Here is a 26,385-nt window from a genome sequence, read left to right as displayed (position 1 = left end):
ATTACTGTGTACCTAAGAAAGATAATGGCTCCTTAAAAAAATATATTACCGACTAATCTGCGTTCTTGCGCTCATCACAAAAATAACTGAAAATCTAATTTGGAAATCCCTTAGAAATGTCACAGTACAGCCAATATTCTTTTCCGTACTAATGCGATTTTTGTTCAGGGTAGTCTATTAACCTAGCTGGTATTGATATCTTTATTTTATTACCGTAATTTAAAAGACCTGCTAGGGGGAATTACATAAAGGGTGGGTATTCTGCTCTGCTTACCACCACCGAAGAACACTGTCGTGATTGCAGAGATGCCGCTGCTTCGAATGACTGTTGCGAGCTCCCGAATGAGGCATTCGGTCATGGCACTATGATCAACGCTTCGGCTGCACAAAGCACATAGCATCAGCTTTAGTATTGTGCACTACTATACACAAAGGAAGGCACAAAGGTCTGGATGTGGATACAGTACAATTCAATGAGCACTGGAAGAAGCCCACCAGGGGGGGCTAGAATCTTCGCTTAAGGGGGGACAGGGCTTTTAACATCAACTTTCTTAATTCTTTTTTACAAATTTTGATGAAACTTTTTCTGCACATTAAATTGCTTTCAAATTTAAGTGCACAGAATTTCAGCATTATATCTAGAAAATGTTTTTTACAGACATTTTTTCCTTCTGCACCTTGTGAAATGCCCGCAGACTAACTGTGGTGAAGTCTGGTTCAACATTCAGTGCATTTCTGAGTGCACGCTACGCGTAATGTCATTCTTATATTTTTTTCCACAACACAAATTTTGTTGTTTTCATTTTCTACAAAGCAGTCGACAGAGAAGTATCTAAAATGTAAACATGACATCCCAAACTCACCACACAAACGCTGACACTCCAAAAGTCTACAATTTATCAAAATAGAAAACCAAGAATGCCATCGCACAGAGTGGGGTCTTGAGAATGCAACAGAACAAATGACGCCAAAATAGACAAAACAGTCTTGAGGAAATATGTTGCACAAAGCGAGCATCCTGTCAGAAAACTGAAAAACAAGAAAACTGCGATTTTTCAAGCATTTCCCAATATGCAGTGCCATTGTAGTGCACGAAACAATTTTTTTAGAGCATTTCCCGGTGGATTTCAGCTGTGAAACTTTGAGACTGCATATAAAACGTGGCATATGAGTGGATGAAATGATATTAAAAAAAATTATTTTTGGCCTTTTATCATGATTTGAAAGCTGCGTTCCCCCTTGAAGGGGCTCTGTGACATTTATCAGGCATAAGATCTTTGTTCTTTGTACGCAAAGTATGGAACACTAGTGATGCCTGAACTCCACGAGAGATCGCCAAAATCATAATACTTAATATTTTAATCTTCTCCACAACTGCACGTTTCGAGCTGATGGTGTCGAAACATAGCGATTTTCAGCAGCCGACGTGAGGAGGCAGCCAGATTGGGCGCTGCCTTTCTGATTGGTCGGACGTCCGGTTTGAAACTGAAGTTCCTTTATACTCGGGAAATGGATCCATAGTATGATGTCCTTGAGTGCTGTAAGCTTTTCGCATCCACAAAAACTAAAAAGACGCAGTGAAAGCGAACAAAAAACTAATAGGAATAATGATAGAGGCGACACTTTCCAATTCGCTTCAAACTTTCCGGGAGGTGCAGGGTGTTCACGCCGCGCTGAGAAGGCAGAGAAAAAAAAAAAGTCGGTCGGCATGGTTTGCTCAAAAATGTGAAGAGAAAAGCCAGTCCTTTATTTTTTATTTATTTAGAAATACTGTCAACCCTCAGTTGAGGGTCATTACAGGGAGGGATGCTACATATACGTTCATACAAAAAAACAGCCAGATACAAAAAGAAATATGCACATGCACTACAGCGCCCTAAGGATACAACACAAGATACGATATACAGACTATGTATTCAAATGTTCACCCAGCTGCCGCACGCGCACAAACAGAAAAAAGAAAAAAGAGAGAAAAGAGAAAAGAAAAAGCACTTTACAATATCCACACGGTACAGTTTTAGTGAAGAACGTTGATTGCATTCGTAAACAATGCGCTATCAGAACTGCGAACAATTTCTGTAGGCAGCTTGTTCCACAGCTCTATTGACTCTGAAAAGAACGAACGAAAGGCATTGGTTCAAGACAAGTATGGTCAAATAGCTTCACTATGATTTAAGCGGGAGCTCAGTCTGCCTGGAGGTTTTAAATACAAGTCTTTAATAATTTTTAGTTCGCCGTTAATTATTTGAAATAACGTTTTTACTCTCTGTCTCTTGCACCGATCTTCCAATAATTCAAGACCGCAAGACTTTAACATCGCAGAAACTGAGTCTGTCCTTCTATATTTCGAGCAAATAAAGCGCGCCGCCCGGCGCTGCACCTTCTCTATTTTGGCCCACATTACCTTTTGATGGGGCTTCCATGCTACTAATGCATATTCTAGGGATGGTCGAATAAGAGATCTGTAAGCCAGCAGTTTAACATCTTTTGTTGCCCTCTCCAGTTTTGCTCTTAAAAAACCCAATTTCTTCTGTGCCGCTGAGCACACTCTTTCTACTTGATTGTGCCATTTTAAATCATGCGAAATAGAAACACCAAGATATTTGAAACAAGAAACATTAACTAGATTGTAGCCTTGAATATCATACTGAAAAGTAAAGGCGAGGTTGTGGGGGAGACTGGCATTAGCATAGAAAAATCAAGGAACTTCCCTTGTTTAGTTAGCCCCCCCCCCCCCCATCTCTGTAGAATGTATGCAAGGCGCAGTTCTGAGTGGTAGTACCCATTCCCTGCAGTGGGCGAGTGAAACACGTTTTCGCCTGATCTATTCATTTTGAATTTTCTAAGTGGAATAACCTTCAACAACAAATCTAAATCATTATATTTGCTCTCGCCTCCGGAACGTATAAGGAATCCATTTGATCAGATTAATCGGCACTGAGGAAAACATTGCAGTGCTTCTTAATTATAAGTTATTAACACATACAAGTTCTAGATTTATGTATAACCCTTAAATACAAGCACATGAATTAGATGTGCAGAATCTACAGCGCTGCTAAGCAGTGAACCTGAATACTGAAAAAGGAAAAAAAACATCACTTAATTGTATTTGGCAAGCACTTGCGGACATAAACTCATTAAAAGTGAATGCCTGGGCCAAATTGTGACATATGCTGCAGAATTGCTCTATGTAGTAACACATGGCAAAAGCAAGGAAAAAAGAAAAAGGGTAACATAACCCGCCATCCTGTTTATGTGCATAATGCCAGGTATAAAAGACCCCAAAGCTGCATGTGATTTTTTGTAACAGGTTTAGGCTGCCTTATCACCGCCATGAAAAAGTGCACATGGTTTGAAACAAACAGTGCTGCAAAAAGAAAATAGGAAGCAATATGCGCAAAAGCAGTTGTACAGTGAATACGAGCAGTGCATTGCATGTTAAACATTCTCCAGACAGAACTACAGTGAACGTACTGGATGCTACCTCATGTGAAAGATGACAAGAGCACAGATAAGTGTTTGACACTGTAGGCACAACAAAAAAACCTTGCATTGGGAATGTGCATACAACACAGTTTTGAAAACTTGTGTTTGCTGTGGCCATTTAGAGCAGTAAATATTTTGAAATCTAGAGCCAAAAAAAAAACTATAAATAGGCCAAATCGAAGTTCTCTTATGCCACAGGATGCTTTTTTCTTCCTACCTACTGACAAATACGTCACCATTGATCCAATAACACACTGAAAATATGCAAAAAAAAAAAAGTGGAGATGGGAAAGGGGTGGGGGGAAGAGTGCAAAAGTGTAGGTGGAAAAGGGGTGGGGAAGAGAGTGCATCAATGCCCGAGAAGTGTTTTAATCGCAGAGAAGAGAGCGAAAGAGTGAGTTTGTGATTGGTAGTTTGTCCATCTGTGTCCTGTGGCTTCTTAAGCGTTTTCACGTGTGAGCGAGCAATATCAGGTAACCATATACCAAGCCGACAAATGTCCGATTTCTAGAGTTGCTACACACACAGCGTGTTCTACAGCTCGTTACGCGACCGCCAATCCGCGCACTGCCTACCTGATGTATTTGTTGAAGTTGCAGTAGGTGCAGCGCTTTTCGCAGTACGGCCACTGGACAGAAATTTAGCAGCTGTTAATCCCCGTCGCCTGCGCGAGCGAAACAACATTCGCACGCAACTCACGTGGACATACAACGAGCTGGAGTCGGAATGAATGCTCCGCGCGTTACTCGGCCTTCTCGGGACGCAGTATCCACGTGCCGAAGCCCTACTGAGCACACCGCAGACCGGACGAAGGTGGAAGGACATCGCAGTATGCGTAGCAGTGGCTCGCAGCTAGTCAAACGGACGAAATATTCGCGCTGCACGTTGGCACATCAGAGCGATCGAGTGTTAGGAAACCGTGCGACACCTCGCATTCGTGCTACCCACGTCGATGTTGTGAACATACGCATGCATGCACCACACAACATGAACTGGTTAACTGTGTATCGAGGTGTGCAGGACGTAGTACAGGTCCAAGGAGCTCACCGCCGCCGGCGATCTGGTAAAAGAAACGTTATGTATAGTGTGGCTAGCCTACATTAACCTTTTACTAGTACCCACGAACGGCTTGTGAGCGCCCTTGATAAGTAGCTGCAGCTCGAAATGTCTTTATTCCACCATTTCCCGGTATATGAAAGATATGATTTTCACGACCGGCGATGTCGCCGGCGCTCGCAGCGCCTCCATCGCCAGTCGTTCGAACTGATCGAGCTACTAGTTGGGGAGCTCCACTAAACATCAAAACCTGCCTTGACACTCCGTGAGAGCAGTGAGAGTTAGCAGATAGCGGCGTCATCTGGAAGCCGTAATAAAAGCTACCTCTCGCCGTTTGCCACGGAAGTGATGTTTTATATTCGAATTTACTTGCGTAAATATTACAAATATCTCTCTCACTATACGTAATTTGTGGCTATTTTGTGTTTTGTCTCGAAATTTGCAAGTTGAGCACAATTTTCTTGTTTTAGGTTACCGTCTTTCATGCCCATGGGCGTCGCGACAGTTTGCTAATCTTCCAATGAGACCGCTTGATTTCAGTCCATCGGCCGTATGGGAAGTTTCGTACCTGGTGTAATCGAAGCATCGAAGAGATTTGGGGCCTGTGGCTGTTGCTGCTTTGTTGCGGTTGCCGTTGTCTCAGGTAGGTGTGTTTTTACGTTGTTTTACGTATTGGCTGTGTATCACGTGTAGACATCGATACTTAATTTCGGTTAAATAGAGTAGTTTTCTAAGAGTCATTATTTTCGTCAGTTAGCAAGTAGGCAGATACGTTGCCTACTTGCCGGCGCTCGCTAGGCCTGACTCAATCTGAACTGAGCGCATGTTCTTGTTTTGAGTTCCCGATCCGTTCACCGGCGTTTGGGCGCGTTTTGCTGCTTAATAAGAGTACTCTAGTTCATTCTGATGTTATGGTTTTGTAACATTTTGCGGTTCGGCATGTTGCTTGATGCGTGTAGCGTCTTCGTCGAATGCTTCCGTCGGTGTTCGCGTGGGTGACGAAGTTGAGAGTGAGCCCGTATCCACCCGCGTTTTTAATAAGGCTTCCAGGGCTATAGTTATTGCTACGCGGTAGCCTTGGATGCGTTTTCGCCGGTAGCTCCCTTTGTTGGCATGTGTATGTAATGTGTGTGCGCGCGCGCGCCGGTCTTCTGGTGCCGTGCGGATGTGTGCTGCGCTGTGCTCGGGGCTTCACGCTCATTTGGCAACCTCGAAGGAAAGTGGCGAGCTGTTCAGGTCCTGTTAATGGTCGAAGGCCTTGTCGAACCAGAACGCGCTTGAGTCTCGTGCTCCGTTACCTCCTCATTGGGCACGCGCAGAACCCACTGTTTTCTTGCAGAACAAAATGACAGCTCCTGTGGACGACGAGGGATTTGTCCTGCGCATTCGGGGCCTGCCGTGGTCAACTACCAAAGAGGAGATATTGAATTTCTTCACTTCTAAGGGTAAGTGCTTGTGCATTTAGCGATCCGGTCGATGAAGTCTGTCTTGTTTAGCTACTCTGCAGAAGTTTGGCGGAACACCCGAGGACAACGCCATCCAACGTTTGTTCTTAGTAAAAATTAATTCTGTGGCTCTCTCTGGTTCAGTGCTGTTTGTCCGGTAGCAGAGGACGCATTTCATTTTCCAGAAAACTGGGATTATAAAATTTGCCCGCCACATTGTTATAGGGCTGCGTGATCACCTTTTGGAAGTGCGCAGCGGTGCAGCCTAGTCACGAGGATCTGCGCGTTGAAAGATGCACCGCAGTTTGCTGCCAACAACGACCGGTGATGGCGACACTTGCATTTCATAATTTGACTCTGTAGTCGATAAAGCCTGCGTTTTCAGTTAAATTACCATCTTAAGTCATTGCTAGAACACTAATCTATTCATGTAGGCCAAGCGCAATTTGTCCTTGGTTTCTCTTTAATCATAAAATGTTTGGCAAATTCGGTGGTGAGCCTAAAGCGAAACACGAAGTGTAATTTTTCTGAAACATTCTAAAACTTGCTGTCCGAATGCTACTGAGCAGATAAAAAAAAAATCTGCCATGCTGTAATGGAGTTGGACCAGCAGCGACGCAAACAGAGCAGCTTAATTTCTCAATGCTTTAGGTTAGGGGAACCCCAACAGCTTTTAAAGGTTGCTGAGGAACCCTACCTGTTGGCTTCCATTCCTTACCCGACATGCTATGCAGACACATGGCACCTCGAGAAATGCCCAAATTATGTTAATGTCTGGTTGTACATTGAAAGAGTTGCAGAGTGATTAGCTCCAAAATAAAGTTGGTAAAATAAAAGGCGGTGCTTAAGGCAAACATGAGTATAGGTAGTCGGAGTACTCCAGTAAGCATTTCAAGGAATGCAGTGGTTCTACGGAACCCAGTTTTTGAGAACCCCTTCTCAAGGTGGGTTTGGCCATCATAGCAGTCCCTCGTGCCGTGTTATGACTGGTTGTCTTTCTTAGAGTGAAAATCTGTGAGACACCGAATGCAGTGCCGAGCACAAAAAAGAGAGAAGCTGCCGAAAGTAGCAAAGGGAGCCAAGTATGCTGTCTAGCTAAAAAATACGGCGGAGGCTTCTCTGGTCATGACAGCAGCCAAGGGGATAGCGTGCGCTGCCTAGTTAGAAGAGCAGGGTGAGGGGGGGGGGGGGTGTACGCTCTGCTGCTACAAAGGCCTGACCAATACCAGAGTGAGGCTACTACCATCTATGAGCTGTTTAGAAGGCACTATACCTTTCCTGCCTTGCATTTCATGCGTTGTCTACTCTCACTGTCGAGATAAGACTACAAGTTAACTGTGGTGTGTGTGTGTGTGCGTGCGCGCGCGCGTTTACAGTAGTTTGCTTGGTGACCCTGAATATCTTGCTCTGATTCTTGCTGCCATGCTTGTCAAGCATGACGCACCCGTCTGACCTGCTTCTTAAATGACTGTGAAAACTGCTGGCTGTGGTGTAGCATGGCACCCATCATTTTTTTGTGGACAAACCATCTGTGCAATCATGTGAGAATTTCTGTTGGTGGCCCTTTGCTTGTACTGCTGCTTTTGCGTTCAGTGTTTTCGGGGGTGTTGCATCGCGTTCCTTTTCAATGCCGTGATTTGTTCTTTCCACAGAGTGTCACATCAAAGGAGGCATCAATGGTGTGCACATGACACTTTCGAGGGAAGGCAGGCCTAGTGGTGAGGCGTACATTGAGCTCGAGAGTGAACAGGACATGGAGATTGGCCTGCAGCGCCACAATGAACATATTGGCCACAGGTACATTGAAGGTGAGCTGCTTGGGCGTGTAGTTGTCACTTCACACTCAGTTTATTTAGCTGCTACGGTGGCTGAGTGGTTATGGTGCTCGGCTGCTGACCTGAAAGACATGGGTTCGATCCCGGCCACGTCGGGCAAATTTCGATGGAGGCGAAATTCTGGAGGCTCGTGTACTGCGCGATCGTTGTCAGTGAACGTTAAAAGAACCCCAGGTGGTCAAAATTCCTGGAGCCCTTCCCTACAGCATCCCTCATAGCCCAAGTCTCTTTCGGACGTTGAACCCCCATCAACCATAAACCTTATTTTATTTTGTTTTGGGGTGTGTACAGAGCAAAACGGATTACACATACAACAGTATAAAGTGCAGATTGGTTTTAAAAAATGGAGCTATTACCAAAGGTAGCCAGTAAGTGCTGACTTGAAACATTAGGTTAGGTTAGGTTGAGGCAATGAACAGGGCAAGCCTGTTCCACTCTCTGCAGGTTTTGGCAGAAATCAGTTCAGAATAAGAGAGACTAAGTAGTTTGACTTGCACCTTCACTGACAGGAAAAATACCATTTCGTATAATGCCACCACGGTGCGGTGGCTCAGTGGTTATGGCGCTCGGCTGCTGACCTGAAAGATGCGGGTTCGATCCCGACCACGGTAGCCGAATTTTGATGAAGGCGAAATTCTAGAGGCTTGCGTGCTGTGCGATGTCAGTGAATATTAAAAAACCCCAAGTGGCGGATATTTCCGGAGCCCTTCACTGCGGCATCCCTCATAGCCTATTCTGAGTTGCCTTGGGACATTAACCTCCCCATAAACCAAACCATTTTCGTAATGTTTTTCTGTCACTTGTGACATATGCTGCTCATCATACGCAGTTAGGTGTTGTGCTGCTTTGCATGCGTGAGCGTTGCCGGTGAATGGTCACCCAAAACGTTTCCTTTTTTTGGCAGTGTTCAAATCAAAGCGCAGTGAAATGGATTGGGTGGTAAAGCGCAGTGGAGCACACCAACAGGACTCTCTTAATGATGGCTGCGTTAGGTTGAGAGGCCTGCCTTTTGGGTGCTCCAAAGAAGAAATTGCACAGTTCTTCTCAGGTAAGCTCCTTCTGTGTCGAGCACCTATGCTTGCGATAATGTTACTATTGCAACGATTTGGATATTGGCCTGTATTCGTCACTGGAAGGATGAGTAACCTAGAATAAAGTGTAGGAAGGCAGGAGTTGGAAAATTGCGGCTCCAGCGATGTTAACGCAAGCTTAAGTGGCAATAGCATGAGTTCCATCCACTAAGGAGGCAATGTTTTTAGATGTGCAAATATAATTGGGCAAATAGTGGCAGTTTTTGAGGCAGGGAGGCTGCTATTTTATGTGTTGCATGTTTCGGAGAACTCGGCCGCATTATAACGTAAAACTCAACAGCTTAGTTACTGGATTGTGTGTATATCAGGTAAATACCGATGCCCAATTAAACACCTGCCTTTGTAGCCTAGTCGTTAGCTACTTTTGTGTGGAGTGATGTTTGCCTTTTGCACTGAGAAAGAAATCAAATGGCACGGTGCTGTAACGCTAAATTTTGCCGGCAGTGTTTAGCCAGTGTGTGGGAGCTGTTAGGGATCTTGCATGGCGGCCTCACTAGCTGTTCCAGGGGTTTTTTAAGTGTAGTGCTTTGGTTTTATTAATATGCCTTTAGTGTTGCCTCTTTGTGTGCAGCCAGGAGGAGACGGAGTGACGGTGTGTTTTTCTTCCATTCTGGGTCTTTGTGAAGGGTTGGAGATTGTCCCCAATGGGATTACACTTCCTACCGACTACCAGGGGAGGAGCACGGGGGAAGCGTTTGTGCAGTTTGCCACACGGGATATAGCTGAAAAGGCGATGGGGAAACACAAGGAAAAAATTGGGCACAGGTGGGAGCAGAGTGGCTACCAGGCGGTCAACTCGTTTGGGCCTCTATTTCTCTCTTACTCATTTTTTGTCGTGTTTTATCCTGTGCCGGTTTTTCTGTGGTGTCTCTCGTACCGTGCTGGTTTTTTTAGCCTGTCGTGAGCGCTGCCTGCTGAAGGCTAGAGGTACTTAGTTCCTCCTAAAGGCTTCTACCCTGAGTGCTGTTCGCTATGACTGCACACTCATTATGGCAGAGAGCTGTGTGTTTTGTGCACGTCTGTCGGATGTCGAGGGCCAGTTTAGTGTTGAAGAAATACTATGTGGAGCTGTTGAGGCGTAGTGCTACTCAGAACTCTGCTTGTGGGCCTTAGTGGTGGCGTTAAGTTGTATATTTGCGTTTTCCTTGTCCACCATTCTTGAAAAAAAAATTTTGAATACTGGAATATTGTAAACTAATGTTATGGAAATATTGAAGGTCGTGATCCACTCTTTAAAAAAATAGCAAAATCTTTTTAAAGGTTATTCCATAACTGCCATACAAAACCAATTGGGAACTTTTTCAACGATAGGAAAAGCATTAAATGCAAAAAAAAACCTCAAGCCTGCCGATGGGAGATCTGCTGATATATTTATTCTTTTAGTGAAGTCTTAAAAAATTGAGCCCATAAACCCTTTCCTGTTGAAAAATGCTTTTGTCCAGAATTGCTGGGTGCAATTTGCATCTTTGTTCTAGAGCAGCTTTCAAGTGTATGCTAGGCAGGCAGTGGTCTGCGCTTGGATTCTTAAATGATTTAATTGCACTAGGAACTTGACTTATTTAGATGTAAAAACACATAATAAACAACTTGTAGACTGTTATCTCCTGACCTTGATGTAGGAATGCTATATGTCCAACTGCTGATGGGAGAACTGTTAGCTATTCCTGCAAAAATACTCAGCTCAAATATCGTCTGGCAATTCTGCAGTGTCGCTAACAGATTTTAGTTTGCTAAAAGCCTGTATCTTTGATTAAATAACCTTCGCTATTCTGCCATTTCCCCTGGCACTAGTGAGCTGTCATCTTATAACGTAGTCTAGCTCTTTTGGTGTGTGAAAAGAATTTTTTTTTTAGCCTGTGTGTGAAAAGTGTGTCTGGAGCAGAGACTGTCACTCAAAATTGATGAGTAAATGCCATGGCTTAAACACTCGAAGCCAACTTCACTCTCTTCAGCACTCAAAAGACAAGTCAAAACCAACACCGTAGTTGGCTCCTAGCACACCGCACCCCCGCAAGCACGCTTATGGGTGGCGTTAAATTCGTTGCGGCTATTGGTGCGGTCCATCGCCGCTGCGATACTAGTGTGAACGACCAAAGGTGCAAATACAGGAGTGCACTGTAGCAGCAGTCAGGCCCTTGTGTCGTTCGCCTTTTACTTGCCGCCTGCAGCCACAGTGGCGCAGCTCATAGATTGCAATAGACCAGGATTGTTTCGGATTCAAGCGGCCACTTCAAAAGAGTGCGCGTGCTGCAACTTTGCGTGTTCCACGCGCACTCCCTCCTTTCTACTGCTGCTGCCTCCTCTCTTCCAGCGACAGCTGCTCAGGCAGATGTAAGGCCATCGCCGGGTTTCATCAAGAAAACCTAGCTACAGGGTTCCATTAACCATTGTGCCATTACAGTGTGGCTTTTGAGATTGGCTGCCGGTAAGCTAAGTAAGGGATACTGTGCACACTCTGTAAGCATGGCCAGGAGAAGTACACAGTTGGCTTTATGGCTGCGCTTGACAACTGCTCTCAAGGAAGCAAGTAGGCAGCAATGGTTTCTTTGGTAGTAATGGTCTGTGCACCCAACTGCTGATAGTCACAACTAGAGAAGTAGCGGCAAATGACCCTGAAAGGAGGCGCTCCAGCCAATGGTGTCAACATTATGGTTAATCCACTGCCATAAATTGCGGGTGAAATGGGATGAACCGCACGGTCATGACAATCTGTCAAAGCCATTGGCTGGAAGGCACTCAATGAGCGGTATTTGCTATTTCATTCTTGACTTGTATTGTACCGCAATATCTGAACAGCATTAATGCTTTGTGTGTAATGGTTATAGCAGTGTTCATATTTAAACTTATAATTATTTTGTCATGGTCATGCAATTATTTCTTTTATGCCCCTGATACATGGGCACATTCAACAGTTGATTTGCCTGTGATCATAGCTTGGAAATGTAGTGTGGGGCTTTTTTGAGTCCTTTGCCAACTTCCTTTCAACTTGATGGCAACCATCAGTGGATCCTTAAAGGCAAACCTCGCATCATTTTTGCTTTTTCTTCATTTTTCTCTTCTCTGATAACCCAAAACATTGCTGGCCTGGCTAGCATATAGAGGCAGTGCCTATGCAGGTGCAGCATGAAGGTTCATGGTGTAGGATCTGAAAAAATTACATGTACACTCAAGCTTCACTTTTAAGGGTATGAAGCGATAGCGTTAATGGCTCCCTTCGGTTGTTTCTCCTCACAATGTAATTTGTTCTTTGTTCACAGTTATCGCTACACAGTTTCCACATTCTTGCTTTAAGCTCTTCGATGCTGCAGTTTAGGCACATAATGTCTTTTATGTACATACATATAAGGTGGCACTCACTGTGCTTCGCTCAATCACATGCCAGAAAGGAGCGCTGCACACAGGTGCAGGTTCCACACTAAGAGAAAACTTAAAGGGGGACACGGGTCTTTCGGGCCGAAAAATCGTAAAAGAAATCAGTTTTTAGAAAATGTTATTTTCGAAATCACCAGCCATTTATCTACCTCTCTGTTAAATTTCTCGCCTCTAAGGTCAGTATTTTACTCACAATACCGATTTATATAATCCATGTCGCCCGAATTTGAGCTGAAATCGGCGCCGAAACAGCAGTATTTCGCAAAGCGTAGCTCCCGTTTTATGCGCGGCACCGCAGCCATCTTGGTCTCATTTGAAAAAGCCGCCTTTCGCCTTCAATTTCCCGCCACTACGGCTTCCGTTCGCCCATTGGTTGCAGAGAAAATGGCAAAAAAGAAGAGGTAGTATTCAAAATCCTATTGGCTGCCGCGGAGCACGTGACAGCAGGTCGTCATCCGATTGGTGGAGCTGGCTGGCAGCGTCTGCTTGACGCGCCCGAGCCGCGGGAAGACGCGACTCTTTGTGCCGGACCGTGCAGTGCGAGAAACGCGCAGCGATGCCTGGTTCAGCGCGCAAGGTGCACTCAAGGCATAAATTCGGCAATAAAAGGAAGAAGTCGCTGGTCGATAACCTCAAGAGACGCCCTGCTTTAACTGTGCGCCCCGACAATGATGAAACTCCTGCGCTGAACGATCGTGTCGGCGAGGCCGCGCAGGTAGGCCTAACGCGCTCCGCAGCACGGGAAGCTGTAAGCGGCAGCACCCGCATCCGCCGTGATACAGTGGTGCTGGAGCCCTCAGATGTGCTCCAAAATAAGACGAAGACTGAACAAAAACTGCGAGAACTCACCTCAACTCCAGCAACGGAGCGGAAGTCTCGTTGTTTACGTGACGGCAGCGCGTCGGACTGTCTGCTCGACGAGGCAAGCTTCACACGATCGTTTGTTTGGAATCGCTCAACAGTTTGTTGAAACTTGTGAAGTGTAAAACGTGTGGCGGCAATGACTTGAGCTTCGTAAAAGATGAGTGAGAATACGGCCTTGCCGTTAAACTTTCTCTTCAATGTGCGAGCTGTGGAGACGCATCGTCTGCATGGAGTTCGCCGCGGGTACATGGCGATCAGAAGATCAACCCTTTTGTGGTGAATGTGCTCGCTGCTCGTGCAATGCAGAGCACTGGCAACCAGTAGACAGCTCTAAATGACATTTTTTCATCGCTGAACGTTTCGCACCGCGGTCTCCACAATAAAATGTGGCAAGACTACGTGAAAAAAAAGTTGACACCTGCAGCAGCTCGTGCAGCCAAAGAAGTGAGACAAGAGTGTGCGCGGTCGGTTCGAGAACTTTATAATGAATTGGACCTTGGGAACCCCGGCAACATTGCAGTATCGTACGACGGCACTTGGATGACACGCGGCCACACATCCCACATTGGTGTGGGAACCGTCATCGAACTGTTTACCGGGCTTGTGCTGGACTATGTTGTATTGTGCAACTTCTGTGCCGGCTGCGAGCGAGGACCAAAAGAAGGTGACCCATCATACCAGTCCTGGAGGGCTGGGCACCTATGCCAAAAAAACTCAGAAAAAAAGGCTGGAGAGATGGAAGTTGAGGCAGCCCTTATTCTTTTTGAAAGGTCGTTGAAGAAGTGTGGCCTTCGCTATACCACAATGCTTTCGGATGGTGATAGTCGGGCTTTTCTAGCTGTGCAAGAGGCAGATGTGTATGGATACATCAAAGTAAAAAAAGAAGACTGCATAAACCACGTGCAGAAACGTATGGGAACAGCGTTGCGGTCTTTGTTGTCCAAGCACAAAGGTGCCGAAAACCTTGGAGGAAAAGGCAAACTGACAGGCAGCCTCATAACAATGTTAAGCTCCTATTATGCCTGGGCTTTAAAATCTCATAATGGGGATGTAGAGGCTACGCAGAAGGCTGTGATGGTCACCTACCACCACATTACCTCTACTGATGAGGCATCAAACCACAGCTTCTGCCCATCGGGACTGGACTCTTGGTGCCAGCAAAATGCGGCAGCAGCCCGAGGCGAATCTGCTCCAAAGCATCAGTACAACATTCCACCCCATGTTGTTAAAGCATTGCTCCCTGTCTATGAGCGACTGTCGGATAGGAAGCTCTTAGAGCGGTGCCATAGGGGTAAAACCCAAAACAGTAATGAAAGCCTACACTCTTTGATATGGGCCTTTGCACCCAAAGAGCGCCACGCATCATTGTTTACTGTTGAGGCTGCCGTGGCTGAGGCAGTGATGCGGTTCAACGCAGGCAGCAAAAGAACTTCTGCAGCAATATTACAGGAACTGTGCCTCAATACGAGTGCTATGAGCGCAAAAAGAATGCGAGAGAAGGATAAGCGCCGAGAGTAAAAGTGCGCTCGAAAGCATTCCACTGCGGAAAATATTCGAGTGCTCAAGAAGCGGCACCTGGATACTACTGGCAAGCAAAAGGACTACATTCCTGGTGGCTACTAGCCATTTCCTATTGTAAATATATTACTGCACTTGTAAATATTTATTAAACTGTCCCCTGCTTATTTTTGGGGCTTTTCTCAAAATGCATATGGTTGACTACTAGCTGTCTTGAGGCCCTGATATCTCAGCAACCAAGTCACATAGAGCTGAAATTTCGGTTGCAATGGAAAGCCTAATGTATGCTGTGTGAAATGTTGGGAGCAGATTTTGTCATTTTACCTTAAAAAAATTATTATTTTTGTTAATTTACTATTACTGGTACACATATTTTTTATACTGAAATTCAGAAGGTTGTAAAATGAGTAATAATTGACATATCAAAAATCTGCTCTCAACATTTCATAATTCACTATTCTGGCTATCTAACCATGCCTTAAAATTAATTTTTGATGAAATTATTTTGCTATTTGAGCCTCAAATAATGGGCATTAATTGTTAATTATCTTGAAAACTAATTGGCCTACTCTTAAAATAAATGCATATTTGATATGAGCATAAAAATTTGAAGAAGTCTGCATTTTTATTACGATTGGTCAAAAAACAACAAAAATAGCTTTAAGACCAGTGTCCCCCCTTAATACTGCTCGTATTGGGGCAGTGGCATACTTTAGATCGCGGAGGTTTTCCAGTGGCTGCCGCTTGCCGGTAACCAGTATGCCATGTCAAGCAAAGAAGATATGAAACTCTTCCAGACACCACCTTTTCCGCTGAAAGGGAGCCTTAAAACTATCGCTTTAAACTGCAGCGGAGCGCCGAAGCTAAGGCACTCCCTTGGATTGTGCTGTCTGTGTTGTGTGCATTTTCTACTAAAAGAATACAGAAAGTGTACAGATATAATTGTAACAACATTTATGGAAATGCTTGAACTGGGCTCTGCTGTATAGTATAGGGGTACCTAAAAGGTTTAAGTGGTGTAAACTCCATAGTTAATTGAAACTTCTGGTATGATTGTTGTGGTAAATATACCCTAGTTTATTTTCAAAGGGAGGGCCCTTTTAATTTCCAGACTTATTTAGTGCTTTACTGGCTTATAGGTTACCAGTTTGGTGCATTCATTTGTATAAGCAGAAATTTTGAGTGGGCTTTGTAGACCTGTTTGTGGCTTTTTAGTACTCATTGTTTAGAAATTGCAGTATATAAGTATTGTTAAGGCTCCTATTTTCCCAGGCCCTTATATTCCTGTAATTCCGCAGGAAATCTTGATTTTACCATTACTCATTGAACTGTGCGTTAGCAGTCACATTACCTTCTTTTTTGATGGTATTGTGCTTGTGGACATCAGTAGAAATGTTGGGAATGTAATTAATTTAACGGTCTGAATTCTCTTGCAACTTAGAATCTGGTAGCAAAGGTCTGCTACTGCCATGACTTAATTGTTCCCCTAAGTGCTTCGGTTCTGGCAGCAAGGCGCCCACACATTTTTATGGGATGAGTTGCAATACTTGCATCTGTCGAAAGCAGTGTTACGGTATATTACAAATGAGTTTTTTTTTTCTTTAATCGTCTGCTTCAGAAATTACAAATACCCTACCTTTTTTTTCCCCCCACTTTTTGAGATAGCCATAGTGAGCTCACCTGCAAGGCTTATGAGACATGAGGAAAAGCCAACTTCCCGGAAACCCTGTCGATCGAGGCGAAGCGTGCTGCCGCGAATGGCCGCATGCGTTAACGCGCTGCGGGCTTCCTGCAGAGCAGTGCAGATTACTTGCTCTCAAGCTGCCGAATTTAAATTTTTCCACCACAGAAAATTACGGGCTTTAGTTATTGTTCAGTTGTATGTTACCTTTGATTTTGCTGCTGACAGGTTGTTGAGCCCCTTCTGCGTATTTTTTTTAATCAGGTTGCTCGTAGTGCATTGTGCAGCTGTTGGTTATGAAACTACGAAACTTGTTGCAAGACTGCTGTCTTGACGAAACCTTTGAATTTGTTCATCGGGATACCTATGCTGTACCTGTGGGCCATCAGTGGCTGTTCAATTTCATGGCGCCAGTCTTGGGTGTAGTGTTTCACGGGGTCTCCTTTTCAGTTCACCTTAGTGGAGGAGCCCCTTAGTTTGCAACAGTGTCCTTTCTTTCCTTTTTTTTTTTTTCATTCATTTAACACAGCCGAGCTTGTGGCCTTCGAGCTGCTTCAAGGGAATTGTGAAGATCTAGAATTGCTGCTGCTGTCTGTCCCGGTTTTGTGGCCAATCCATGTTTGTCCCCCCCCCTGTATAGGTACATAGAAATCTTCAAGAGCAGCCTGCAGGAAGTTCGCTCCGCAGTTGGCATGGGCGTGCCCAAGATGATGCGCCCAATGGGCGGTGCCAGGCCCGGACCCTATGACAGAGCTGATCGATTTGGAGGCGGTCCCTCACGCTATGGCATTGGCCGTGGGGGGCGCAACTTTCGTGGTGAGTGTTCCTGTAGCCTCTGGGTGGTCTGTGTGCCAACTGAAATGGTGTGCATGGCTTTTTGTAGCAGAGTTGTATACCTGGGAAGACGGGAGATGTGTATTCTTATCTTTTGTTGCATGTTGTGCGAGTCTAAAAATGTTGTAAATATATGGGGAGCGAATCTTTAGAGGACTTATTTTGATGTGGTACTACAGTGGCAAGCTGTGTTCAGTACATAAAACAAGAAATGCATATGTTTGTTTAAAATATATAGGAACACTTTGGTATAAGCCAATAATTTGTAATATCTGTGTTTGTTATAGTGAGGTTTGTACTCTTGAATCTGGTTATCACAGTCAGTGAAAGTAACAGCCAGAGGGCCCCAACACTGAGCGCCTCACCGCTTCGATCGCAATTCCTAGTGCTAGCATTTCGTATTATACTGCACTTTGTTTTCGTCCAGACACTCACCAGCTGCAAGAACATATGATGCGTTGCAGAGTAGTATGGTTTTGCAGGCAGACTACTTTCGCAGTCTTTGCAGCCTTGCCTGCTATGTATGAAACTGAGTGTAACTGATCGAAGCCTAGCCTTGCCTGGTGCGCTGTCACTGCCGAAGGCATTAAGAAAACCAAGTGTACTTTAATTCTAACAGGAGATTGCTCCATTTACGCTGTACTTGCAACAGAATAAGACCTTACAATAGGCTATGGCTAGTTCCAAAGTACAGTTGGCTGCGAACACGCCTAGTGGATGGCATGTCACTGCACGAAGCACGTCAGTGTGTGGGTTCAGTGTATTCTTGCCTCTAGGTCATAGACAGCCAATCTGTTGCCATTTTCGACGCATCGGTGCATCCAATTATTTCACAATCCCCGTCGAATTTGATATATGCTTGGTAATTTTATTGGCTCATTTTGTTCTCTCATTTGTTCCTGCCAGGATTTGTGGACGAGGATGGCTATGGAGGTTTCGGTAAGTGTCCGGTGGGCAACTGTGGGCCCAAGTGTGCGCCCACTTTCAGTAATGTTCTCTGTGGCAGCCTGTGCTCTACAAAGCAGAGGGTCGTGAGCACAAGATGGCTTTTTATTTTTTTTGCTTTATTGACAAAGCTAATAGCCTAATTTTGAAGCACTCGATTTGAAATGAGGTGTTTCATGCGCGTTTCCCAGATGGGTTCCAGTAAATTTTGGAATTCTTTTGTCCTCTGTTTTGGAGTAGCATGTCGCAAAGTCAGTATGTCGGCTAGTTCTATTTTTGTGCCTGTGTAATACCATACTTACTCGCTTAATGATTGCACTTTTTTTCCAAAAAAATTGACACAAATTTAGGGGTGTAATCATTACGCAGAGTAAATTTCCCACAAAAAATTTTCAGCATCAAAAATGCAAACAAGTTGCAGGTCAGACAATAGCTATCACAATTGTAACCCAAAATAGAAGTTGAGTAAGGCTTGCCTTTGTAATAAACGCACACATTGCACAGGCATGACATGAACTGCACATTGCCCTTTTATTTGTTCTCATTCAAAAATTACTTTATTCCGAGTCCGAATCCTCACTGTCGTTGCTGCACGATTCGTTGTTCAGAAACGGCAGTGTCATCGCTCGGGGCATCTTCGTGGTCCCAAAGAAAGTTGTGTTCCGTTCCATCCAGAGCATTGGATATGTCGAATTTTCTTAACTCTTGGCCACTACCTGGTTGGGGATACCACTCCGCGCTTCGACGATCCACGAGCAAAGCACCTGCACGGACGGTCTTCTGATTTTGCCGCTTGGCGTCAAATCACGTTTCCCCGCCGCCACCCACTTTGCGTAGAGCCTTTGAACATTGTACTTGAATGGTTTGTTCAGTGATACGTCGTGAGGCTGCAGTAACGACGTTAGGCCTCCCGGGATCACTGCAATGTCCATTTGTAACTCATTAAGCTTTGCACGTACGCTATCCACAAGATGGCCTCTGAAGCTGTCCAAAACAAGCGAGGGAAGAGAAGTGCCCCTGGTCTTCGTCCCCAAACAGCCTTTATCCAGTCAACCATCAGTTCTGCAGTCATCCAGCCTTTCGTTTGAGCACGGACATGGATACAACGGGGAGCGCTTCCCTTCGGAACAGTCTTCCGTTTAAGCATAACAAATGGTGCCAGCTTCCGCCTGTCGGCCGTCACAGCAAGCATGACAGTGCATCGCTGCTTTTCTTCACCCGATGTCTTCACGAGGAAACTCCGAGCGCCCTTCTCATTGACCATAGTGTTTCGGGGCATGTCGAAGGTCAGCGGAGTTTGATCGGCGTTCCCTATTTGCGACAAGAGGTAGCCGTTCTTTTCGCAGATCCTGGTTACAAAACTGTGAGTCTATTACCTTGATTTCATACGTGGATATGAGCCGCTGGCACAACGAATTTCGCCGCCTCAGGCAAAGTTCATTTCGTCGCATGAAGTGGGTACTCCAACTGGAGCTAGCGTGGAAGTCCTTTGCGGAAATTTCTGGCTTTCTGGCAGCTGTGCATGCCTGTTTGAATCGTTTCAAATGATGCTGCACAACCATCCTTGCGCAGGTCCCTCATGTATTGGAAGACTGCCTCTTCAACGTGAGGAAACATGCCCATTTTGGGTCCGCGTAAAGTCCGGCAAGCTTTGTTCGTACCCATCAGCTTCTCACGCTGCTTTTTCCAATACCGTTCGAATTTTGTCGACACCGACATGCCTGCCGGCAGCACGATTGGAATGCTGCAGCGCATAATCAATAGCCTTGAGCTTGAACGCAGCCGTGAAACTTGCATACTGCCCCATTATGAAATGGCACCGACACACACACGATCACAAAGCACCCCGCCGACTTTCAAAATGGCGAACGCGAGTTTTCATGGAGCATGGAGGAAGGAAACGCTTTCCATGCGAGTTTTTATATTATTTTTGTCGAGAATTATGGGACCGCATTTGCTGCGGGATGACTGCAGGTCAACCAACAGGCGGCTGCTGCTGTAGCAGTGCAGGACATCAAAACAAAAATGGCGGCTGACAGAGCAAGCCAATCGTAGCGTGGCAAGTTCGGGGTCCGATCACTACGCGGAGAGTAAAAAGAACAAATTAGAGCACAAAATTCCGGGGTGCAATCATTGTGCGAGTAAATACGGTATATGCAAAGCATGCCCCTTTACAAGCCAAGAAACCTTGAGATGTCTTCATATTTTACATATCCAAAGGGAGGTGAAACTCCCACGCTTAAAAATGTACCTTCAACTGAATACTTTGTAGCGCTACCCCCCGTTTTTTTTTCTTAAACTGGTCCTTTTGACGTTACACAAGCTGTCACGAGGTACAAGCAAGTAATGTATAGGTAGTTTAAGGGGCGACACGGCTTTTTGGCACCAAAAATCAGCCAAAAAATCAGATTTTCAATCTTTTAATTTTAGTGTTACTCGCACCATTCCGCATCTGTATGCAAAATTTCATCATTATACCTGACATAATTAAGAAGTTATAGCGATTTAAAAATGCAGTACCACACCCACTGCCCTTTAAATTGTGGACAAACGACACCCAATTTTGATCGCCCGGCGCATCGAAACTACCGTAAAAACCGGAATATAGGTCGAACTTTTTTTCAAAAAACCATGGTGAAAAGTCGACCCCCGTCTTATATACCGGTCATTGGCGGAAAAAATACGGAAGTCTTGCAACAATGGGTGGCTGAAGTCAACAGCCTCCATCGCCATCAGCAGCAGTGCCGCCATTTTGCGTTTCAGTAGATGCAAAGCAGAAGCTAACGGCAATTTACCGTCGCCTCCAAGAAAAACACGATTGAGTACGAGGAAGCTCACGGGAACCTGGCGGCACAGCACGAATTTGGAGCATCAAGAGCATTCAGTACTGGCGGAGGCAGAAGCTGCGTATTACAACTTGCAGCAACCAGAAGAAAACATCATTTCGTGGGCAGACCGTAGTGTATCGAGAATAGGAAGGAAACGTTGCGCTGCGAGCAAGATCGCTGCCTGTGACTGCCGAATGCATCCGCGTGAAAGCGGCAGAGATCGCGCGTGCCTCTAGACTCACGAGGGCGCAATTCAAAGGCTCGCCATCCTGGTTGCGGCGATTCATGAAGAGGAGGGCTTTGCTCTACGGCGCCGTACTTGCCTGTGCCAGAAACACACGCGGGCCGATTGGTGCGCGGTATTGTTAAAAAATTTGCCGGGTGTACATACAAGCAGCATTTAAATGAAATTAAATACTGTCACCATTGTGCAACCTCTCGAGTCGCATTTGTTTCAAAGTAAGGATGTCTTTCGGTACTTTTCCCATTGAAAAAAGATCTTTTTCATTTTTAGAATTGGTTAGTTAGGGGGTCGACCTATATTCCGGTCCGACCTATAGTCCGGTTTTTACGGTACGCGCTCGCTCTACCACGGCCATTTTGGTCTCGTTCGAAAGTGCAGGCTTTCGACTTATTTTTTCTTTCGAGCAGCAACTCTGTACATGCTGCCTTCGCCAAAAAAATAGGAAGGGAAAAATAAATTGCGCGCGCTGCTATTGGCCGGTTTAGGCACGTGATCAAAATGGCGTCGTCTGGTTGGTTTCGAAAAGCTAGCCATGGAAAGCGGACGCCTGGTGACGCCATTTTGTCTTTCTGCCGACCACGCCAGTGCAACGCGAGAACCATGCTAGGAGGCGCGATGAAGTACCGCTCTGTGCACAAGTTCGAACGAAAGCGTGCAAAAGGAAAAAAATGTGTTAATGACGCGACATTGTTGCATACTGTGCAACAAGCAAGCGCCAATGGTACGGGATTGCGTGACGGTCACGTTGCGGGCGGCGACGCTTCTCCGTCTCCGCTGGATAACGGCGGTGTTCTTGGTGCCGATTGTAGTCTCGTACGAATTGACACCGCGCCTGTCACTAACAGTGACATAACTCAAGCGAGTGCCCATGAGCAGTCTACACTTGATCAACTGGAATCGACGCCGGCGACGGTACGGAAGACCGCGGCGCTGTTCGCCGATGCAAGTGAACACCAACTGCAAGGCTGGCCAAATGGAGGTAGAGGCAGGAAAAATTCTATTTGAGAGGTCTCTACAGCGCCACAACATGCGCTACACAATGATGTTATGCGGGGGACAGTCACACGTTTAATGCCCTTCAAGATGCTAAAATCTATGGCTACATTAAAGTAGTCAAGGAGGATTGCATAAACCATGTGCACAAGCGTATGGGAGCAGCTTTGCGCAACCTCTTGCAGAGGCACAAGGGTGCAGGAAAACAAAGTCTTGGTAGCAGAGGAAGGCTCACAGCTGATCTAGTTGACAAGCTAGCTATATATTATGGCCGAGCACTAAGGTCAAATGTAGGTAATGTGGATGCCATGCAGCGAGCCGTGATGGCGACGTATTACCACATCACGTCTACCGATGACTGCCCCAATCACACTTTGTGTCCCACTGGTGAGCAGTCTTGGTGCCGCCCCAACGCTGCAAAAGCAAAAGAGGAGCCCGAACCGAAGCATAAGTACAGTCTGCCAAGCGATGTGGCTGAAGCTCTTTTGCCTGTGTACAGTCGCTTATCAGGGAAGAGCCTGCTGCAGAGGTGCATTCGGGGGAAGACCCAGAATTCAAACGAGAGCTTCCACTCGATCATCTGGACCTTGTTTCACAAAGAGTGGCATTCGTCACTGTTTGCTGTGGAAGCAGCCACAGCAGAACATGTGCTGCGCTTCAATGCCGGCTGCAAGCATACAGCAACAGCAATTCTGCAAGAATGCAACGCGAACGTGCCAGCAACTGTCTCCAGGAGAGCTGAAGAAAAGGACTTGCGCCGTGGAACGTGTTCTGCAAAGAAGCGGGCAGCTTCGCTTGACTTGGCTAAAGCGGAAAAAAAGACAGCATGCACCCTGACTATGCTCCTGGTGCATTTTGAAAGCATGCGAAGGTCTTTGGGGTTTTCTTTCCTGATCAAATATGCTGCGAGGCTTGAGTGCTTCTCACAATCCCCCAATTCTGGTGGTGTTGCATTTTTGAAAGATTAATATCTCCGGTCCTGTTCTTGCTATTGCTATATTTTCTTTTTTTCTAGAAAGGGAACCTTGTGAGTCACATGACACCAAGGTAAATGCAATGACCACAAAAAAAAAATTACTGAGAAGGTTATCTGTCTTGGGTACCCAAATGGACCTTTCCTTTCAGAAGTTTCCTATTGCATAATTTAGGCTGAAATTGCCATAAGCCATTAATTTTTGCTTTAGTTCACTTTCCACTTGTTTCTGATCATGTTGACATATCAATCGACATAATTTACATGTACATACAGTGAGATGTTTTTTCTCGTTTTCTCAAAACTGCAATTTTCATTGTTCTGCAATTTTGGAGGAGTGATATCTCTTAAACTATTTGTGTTATAGCTCTCATTCTTGTCCTGATAGAAAGGAAAACTCTTGGACAGTGCATTAAGACTGAAATATGTTCAGTTATTACACGGCAACATTTACAAAATTAATTATCAATCTTGGTTGCCAACTTGGTCTTTGTCACAAAAGTTTGACTAGGTGTAACTTTAGTTGAAATTCTTCTAGCACATTAATTCTTGTCTTGTTGCACTCTATGATCCTTCTAGATCACTCTGGCAGGTCTATTCTCATCATGCCGTAGTGTGTTTAGTAATTAGCTCACCTCCAAGCAAACGACATGAATTAGGTGGAATTTTAAAAACTATTTCATCTACAAGAAAACTAATCAGATATTTGAAATCAGCATGCAAAAATATACAAATGGTGCAAGTTTCAACCAGATCCACCCATAAATAAAGTTCTAAGAGGGGTGTTCCCCCTTAAAGGGGTTCTCACAACGAAGAGAAACTGGCCTGTATCGAAAGTACACTGCATTCTGATCACAAAGAGGCCACTGTCACCTGAAAAAGGAGGTTTCATAGGCTAGAAAAGACAAAAAAAAAATACAGCATCACCGGCCGATTTTTCAACTGCAAGTAAAATGCGTCAACAGCAATTTTCAGGCACACACACCCCAGAGGCTACACCATACCGCCAATCTCATCAAAGTGGCAGCAGCCAGTTGTTCTTGGTTAGACGACGCGAGTTCAAATTAAGTGCTGGGAAAGATTTTTTAATGTATTTTTCTCTGCCAAAAATATGCCTTTTGCTGGCAGACAAATGAACCTTGTCGAAATGCAGGGGTTCCTTCTGATGTGCGCACTTGTGAAGTACAGGCCAGAGTGTAGGTTTTATTGGCTCCTGTGTGAAGTGCTTGGCAGGTGACTTTGATATGTGTGTGAGTTTGTCAATGCACTGTGCACATCAGCTCGACTGCTGTGTTTTCCAGAGCGAAATGTGCATTTTCCAGGGGGTCCGGGCGGCGGTGCTCACTTTTCCGCCACTGGTCACTTTGTGCACATGCGGGGTCTGCCATTCAGAGCTACTGAGCGCGACATTTTCGAGGTGAGTGTTCGCGACTGGTGTGTGCTGTTACTGGCTAGTGCACCTTCAGACACTCCTCGTGTTGTTCTATGCACGAGTGATTCGCTACAGGTGCAAAATAAGCTCAGCGCTTTGCTCGACTTCATTCAAGGCTTCCTGGTTGACTGAAGTTTTCTTCTTTACTACTCTTTAGCGCAACAGATTTTTGATGCAGCAGTAAGCGAATGCTGCATTCAAAGTGAAGGGTGACACGGCTCTTGGTTCTGTTTTTCCAGTTTTTCCAGCCTATGAATCCTGTGAATGTGCACTTGATCTATGAAGACAGTGGACGCCCATCTGGGGAGTGTGACGTTGAGTTTGCCACGCACGAGGAGGCTGTGAAAGCCATGAGCAAAGATAAGGCCCACATGCGTAAGTAATTATTCATTGATTTGGCTTCCTTAGGTCGAAACCAAGGTCATTAGATGATTTTGGCCGTGGCAGCCACTTTGCGAAAAACTGATTTGAGCGTACGTTAAAGCGGGAGCGCATCTGGGGTGAAAAAATCGATTTTTCAGGTTTAGAATTTTTTGAAATCTGCAGCTGTTTTTCTACTACTCAGTGAATTTCCAGAACTCCAGAGACAATGTTTTAAACTGTAATACGATTAAAAAACAGATCCGCGCACACACTGGGCAGATTTTGACTCGAAAACCGCGCTCTTTCCGCGGCACGCAGCCATCATTCTCCGGCAGTGACCGCCATCTTGGCCTTATTTGAATGAGCAGCTTTTTGTGTTCAATTTCGCGCCATTGCTGCGCTTTTACACTTATTGGTTGCAGGAAAAAAGGCATCGGAAAAAAGTCTCAACGTGCGCTGTTATTCGTTAGTCTGCGCACGTGACTGAAACATGTCATCCGATTGGCTGACATGCTTCTTCGTCTGCTTGACACGTCTGTGGCCGGCCGCAAGCGGGAGCCACTTTGTGTATCATTGTACACCTTACAACAATGTCTGCACCTAAGTTCCGCAAGAGGCCGAAGTTCGGAAAAAAGGAAGGAGTCACTCATTTACAAATTTATGAATAAGAGCTCTGCGGAAACTGCGGGCATCAGATATACCACCGCTAGAATTGCATTGCAATGTAGGGAACGGCTTAGGCCTAGCCGCAATGGCGAACGCGGACACTGCAACATCGGACAGCGGTTGCATTTGGCGAGACACGCCGATGCTGCAACCTTCTGAGATAACAGCAATTACAAGGAAAGCACATGGAAAACTGCAACAGATTGCATCTACTCCTGCAACAGAGCGCAAAGCAGCTTTCTTGGATTGAACCAAAGACGCCTACCGCTGCCGAACCGCTCAACGATGCGACCTTCACGATTGTTAGTTTGAAATCTGTGAACGCGTTACTAGCGTCTGTGAAGCGCAGAGTGTGCGGCTCTAATATGAACATCAGCAAATGTGACGAGTACGGCTTTGCTGTGAAATTGATGCCTTCGTGCTAAATTGTGGCTGCATGTGATCGGCGGACAAAAAAAAATCCTTTCGTTGTGAACATTATTGCCGTGCGTGCATGGAACAGTGCATGGATCGAAATTGGAACAGTGGCCCTTCCAACAATATCGGCGTCCCTACGATCACCGAGTGCGCTGATAAAAGTTAAAAAAAAAGAATTGAAAATTCTTCCGAACAAGTGCGCAGAATAGCTGAATGCTACTGGGTAGAGTCTTACAGCAAACAAAAAATTGCAACCTTGCCTTGCGTCTCTGATAGCTCGCCTTTGTTGATGGTGCTGCGCTTTGATTTCGATTGTAAGCCGGCCCCAACTTAGGTTTTGAA

General features: G+C 45.4%; 2 protein-coding genes across 10 annotated transcripts in view; one reads left to right on the top strand and one right to left on the bottom strand.

The window, feature by feature from the left end:
• LOC144132662 (radical S-adenosyl methionine domain-containing protein 1, mitochondrial-like) overlaps positions 1 to 4,971 on the bottom strand; it is a 39,582-nt gene extending 34,611 nt beyond the window's left edge. For 2 of the 6 annotated variants that reach the window (XR_013314887.1, XM_077665244.1), the window contains exons 1-3: positions 4,186 to 4,545; positions 4,062 to 4,114; positions 275 to 381 (exon numbers count right to left, since the gene is read on the bottom strand). Coding sequence is in view for 5 of the 6 variants with exons in the window: in XM_077665244.1 (XP_077521370.1) it covers positions 275 to 381; positions 4,062 to 4,114; positions 4,186 to 4,311 (286 nt within the window). In the remaining variant the exon portion in view is untranslated. Of the gene's footprint in view, positions 1 to 274; positions 1,745 to 2,648; positions 4,115 to 4,185 lie in introns of those variants that run through there. The other 4 variants (XM_077665245.1, XM_077665243.1, XM_077665246.1 and 1 more) reach the window with 4 other exon arrangements.
• A 97-nt stretch (positions 4,972 to 5,068) lies between these two features.
• LOC144132664 (heterogeneous nuclear ribonucleoprotein F-like) overlaps positions 5,069 to 26,385 on the top strand; it is a 36,827-nt gene continuing 15,510 nt past the window's right edge. For 2 of the 4 annotated variants that reach the window (XM_077665253.1, XM_077665252.1), the window contains exons 1-9: positions 5,083 to 5,185; positions 5,882 to 5,987; positions 7,640 to 7,795; positions 8,727 to 8,870; positions 9,540 to 9,678; positions 16,989 to 17,164; positions 18,089 to 18,121; positions 24,488 to 24,582; positions 24,837 to 24,972. In XM_077665253.1, coding sequence (XP_077521379.1) covers positions 5,888 to 5,987; positions 7,640 to 7,795; positions 8,727 to 8,870; positions 9,540 to 9,678; positions 16,989 to 17,164; positions 18,089 to 18,121; positions 24,488 to 24,582; positions 24,837 to 24,972 — 979 coding nt within the window. In that variant the 5' untranslated portion in view covers positions 5,083 to 5,185; positions 5,882 to 5,887. Of the gene's footprint in view, positions 5,186 to 5,881; positions 5,988 to 7,639; positions 7,796 to 8,726; positions 8,871 to 9,539; positions 9,679 to 16,988; positions 17,165 to 18,088; positions 18,122 to 24,466; positions 24,583 to 24,836; positions 24,973 to 26,385 lie in introns of all 4 variants that reach the window. The other 2 variants (XM_077665250.1, XM_077665251.1) reach the window with 2 other exon arrangements.

The sequence above is a fragment of the Amblyomma americanum genome, chromosome 5, assembly GCF_052857255.1.
Source record: "Amblyomma americanum isolate KBUSLIRL-KWMA chromosome 5, ASM5285725v1, whole genome shotgun sequence".
Lineage (NCBI taxonomy): Eukaryota > Metazoa > Arthropoda > Arachnida > Ixodida > Ixodidae > Amblyomma > Amblyomma americanum.
The sequence above is the reverse complement of the archived record's forward strand: the minus strand, read 5'-3'. Positions and strand labels throughout refer to the sequence as shown.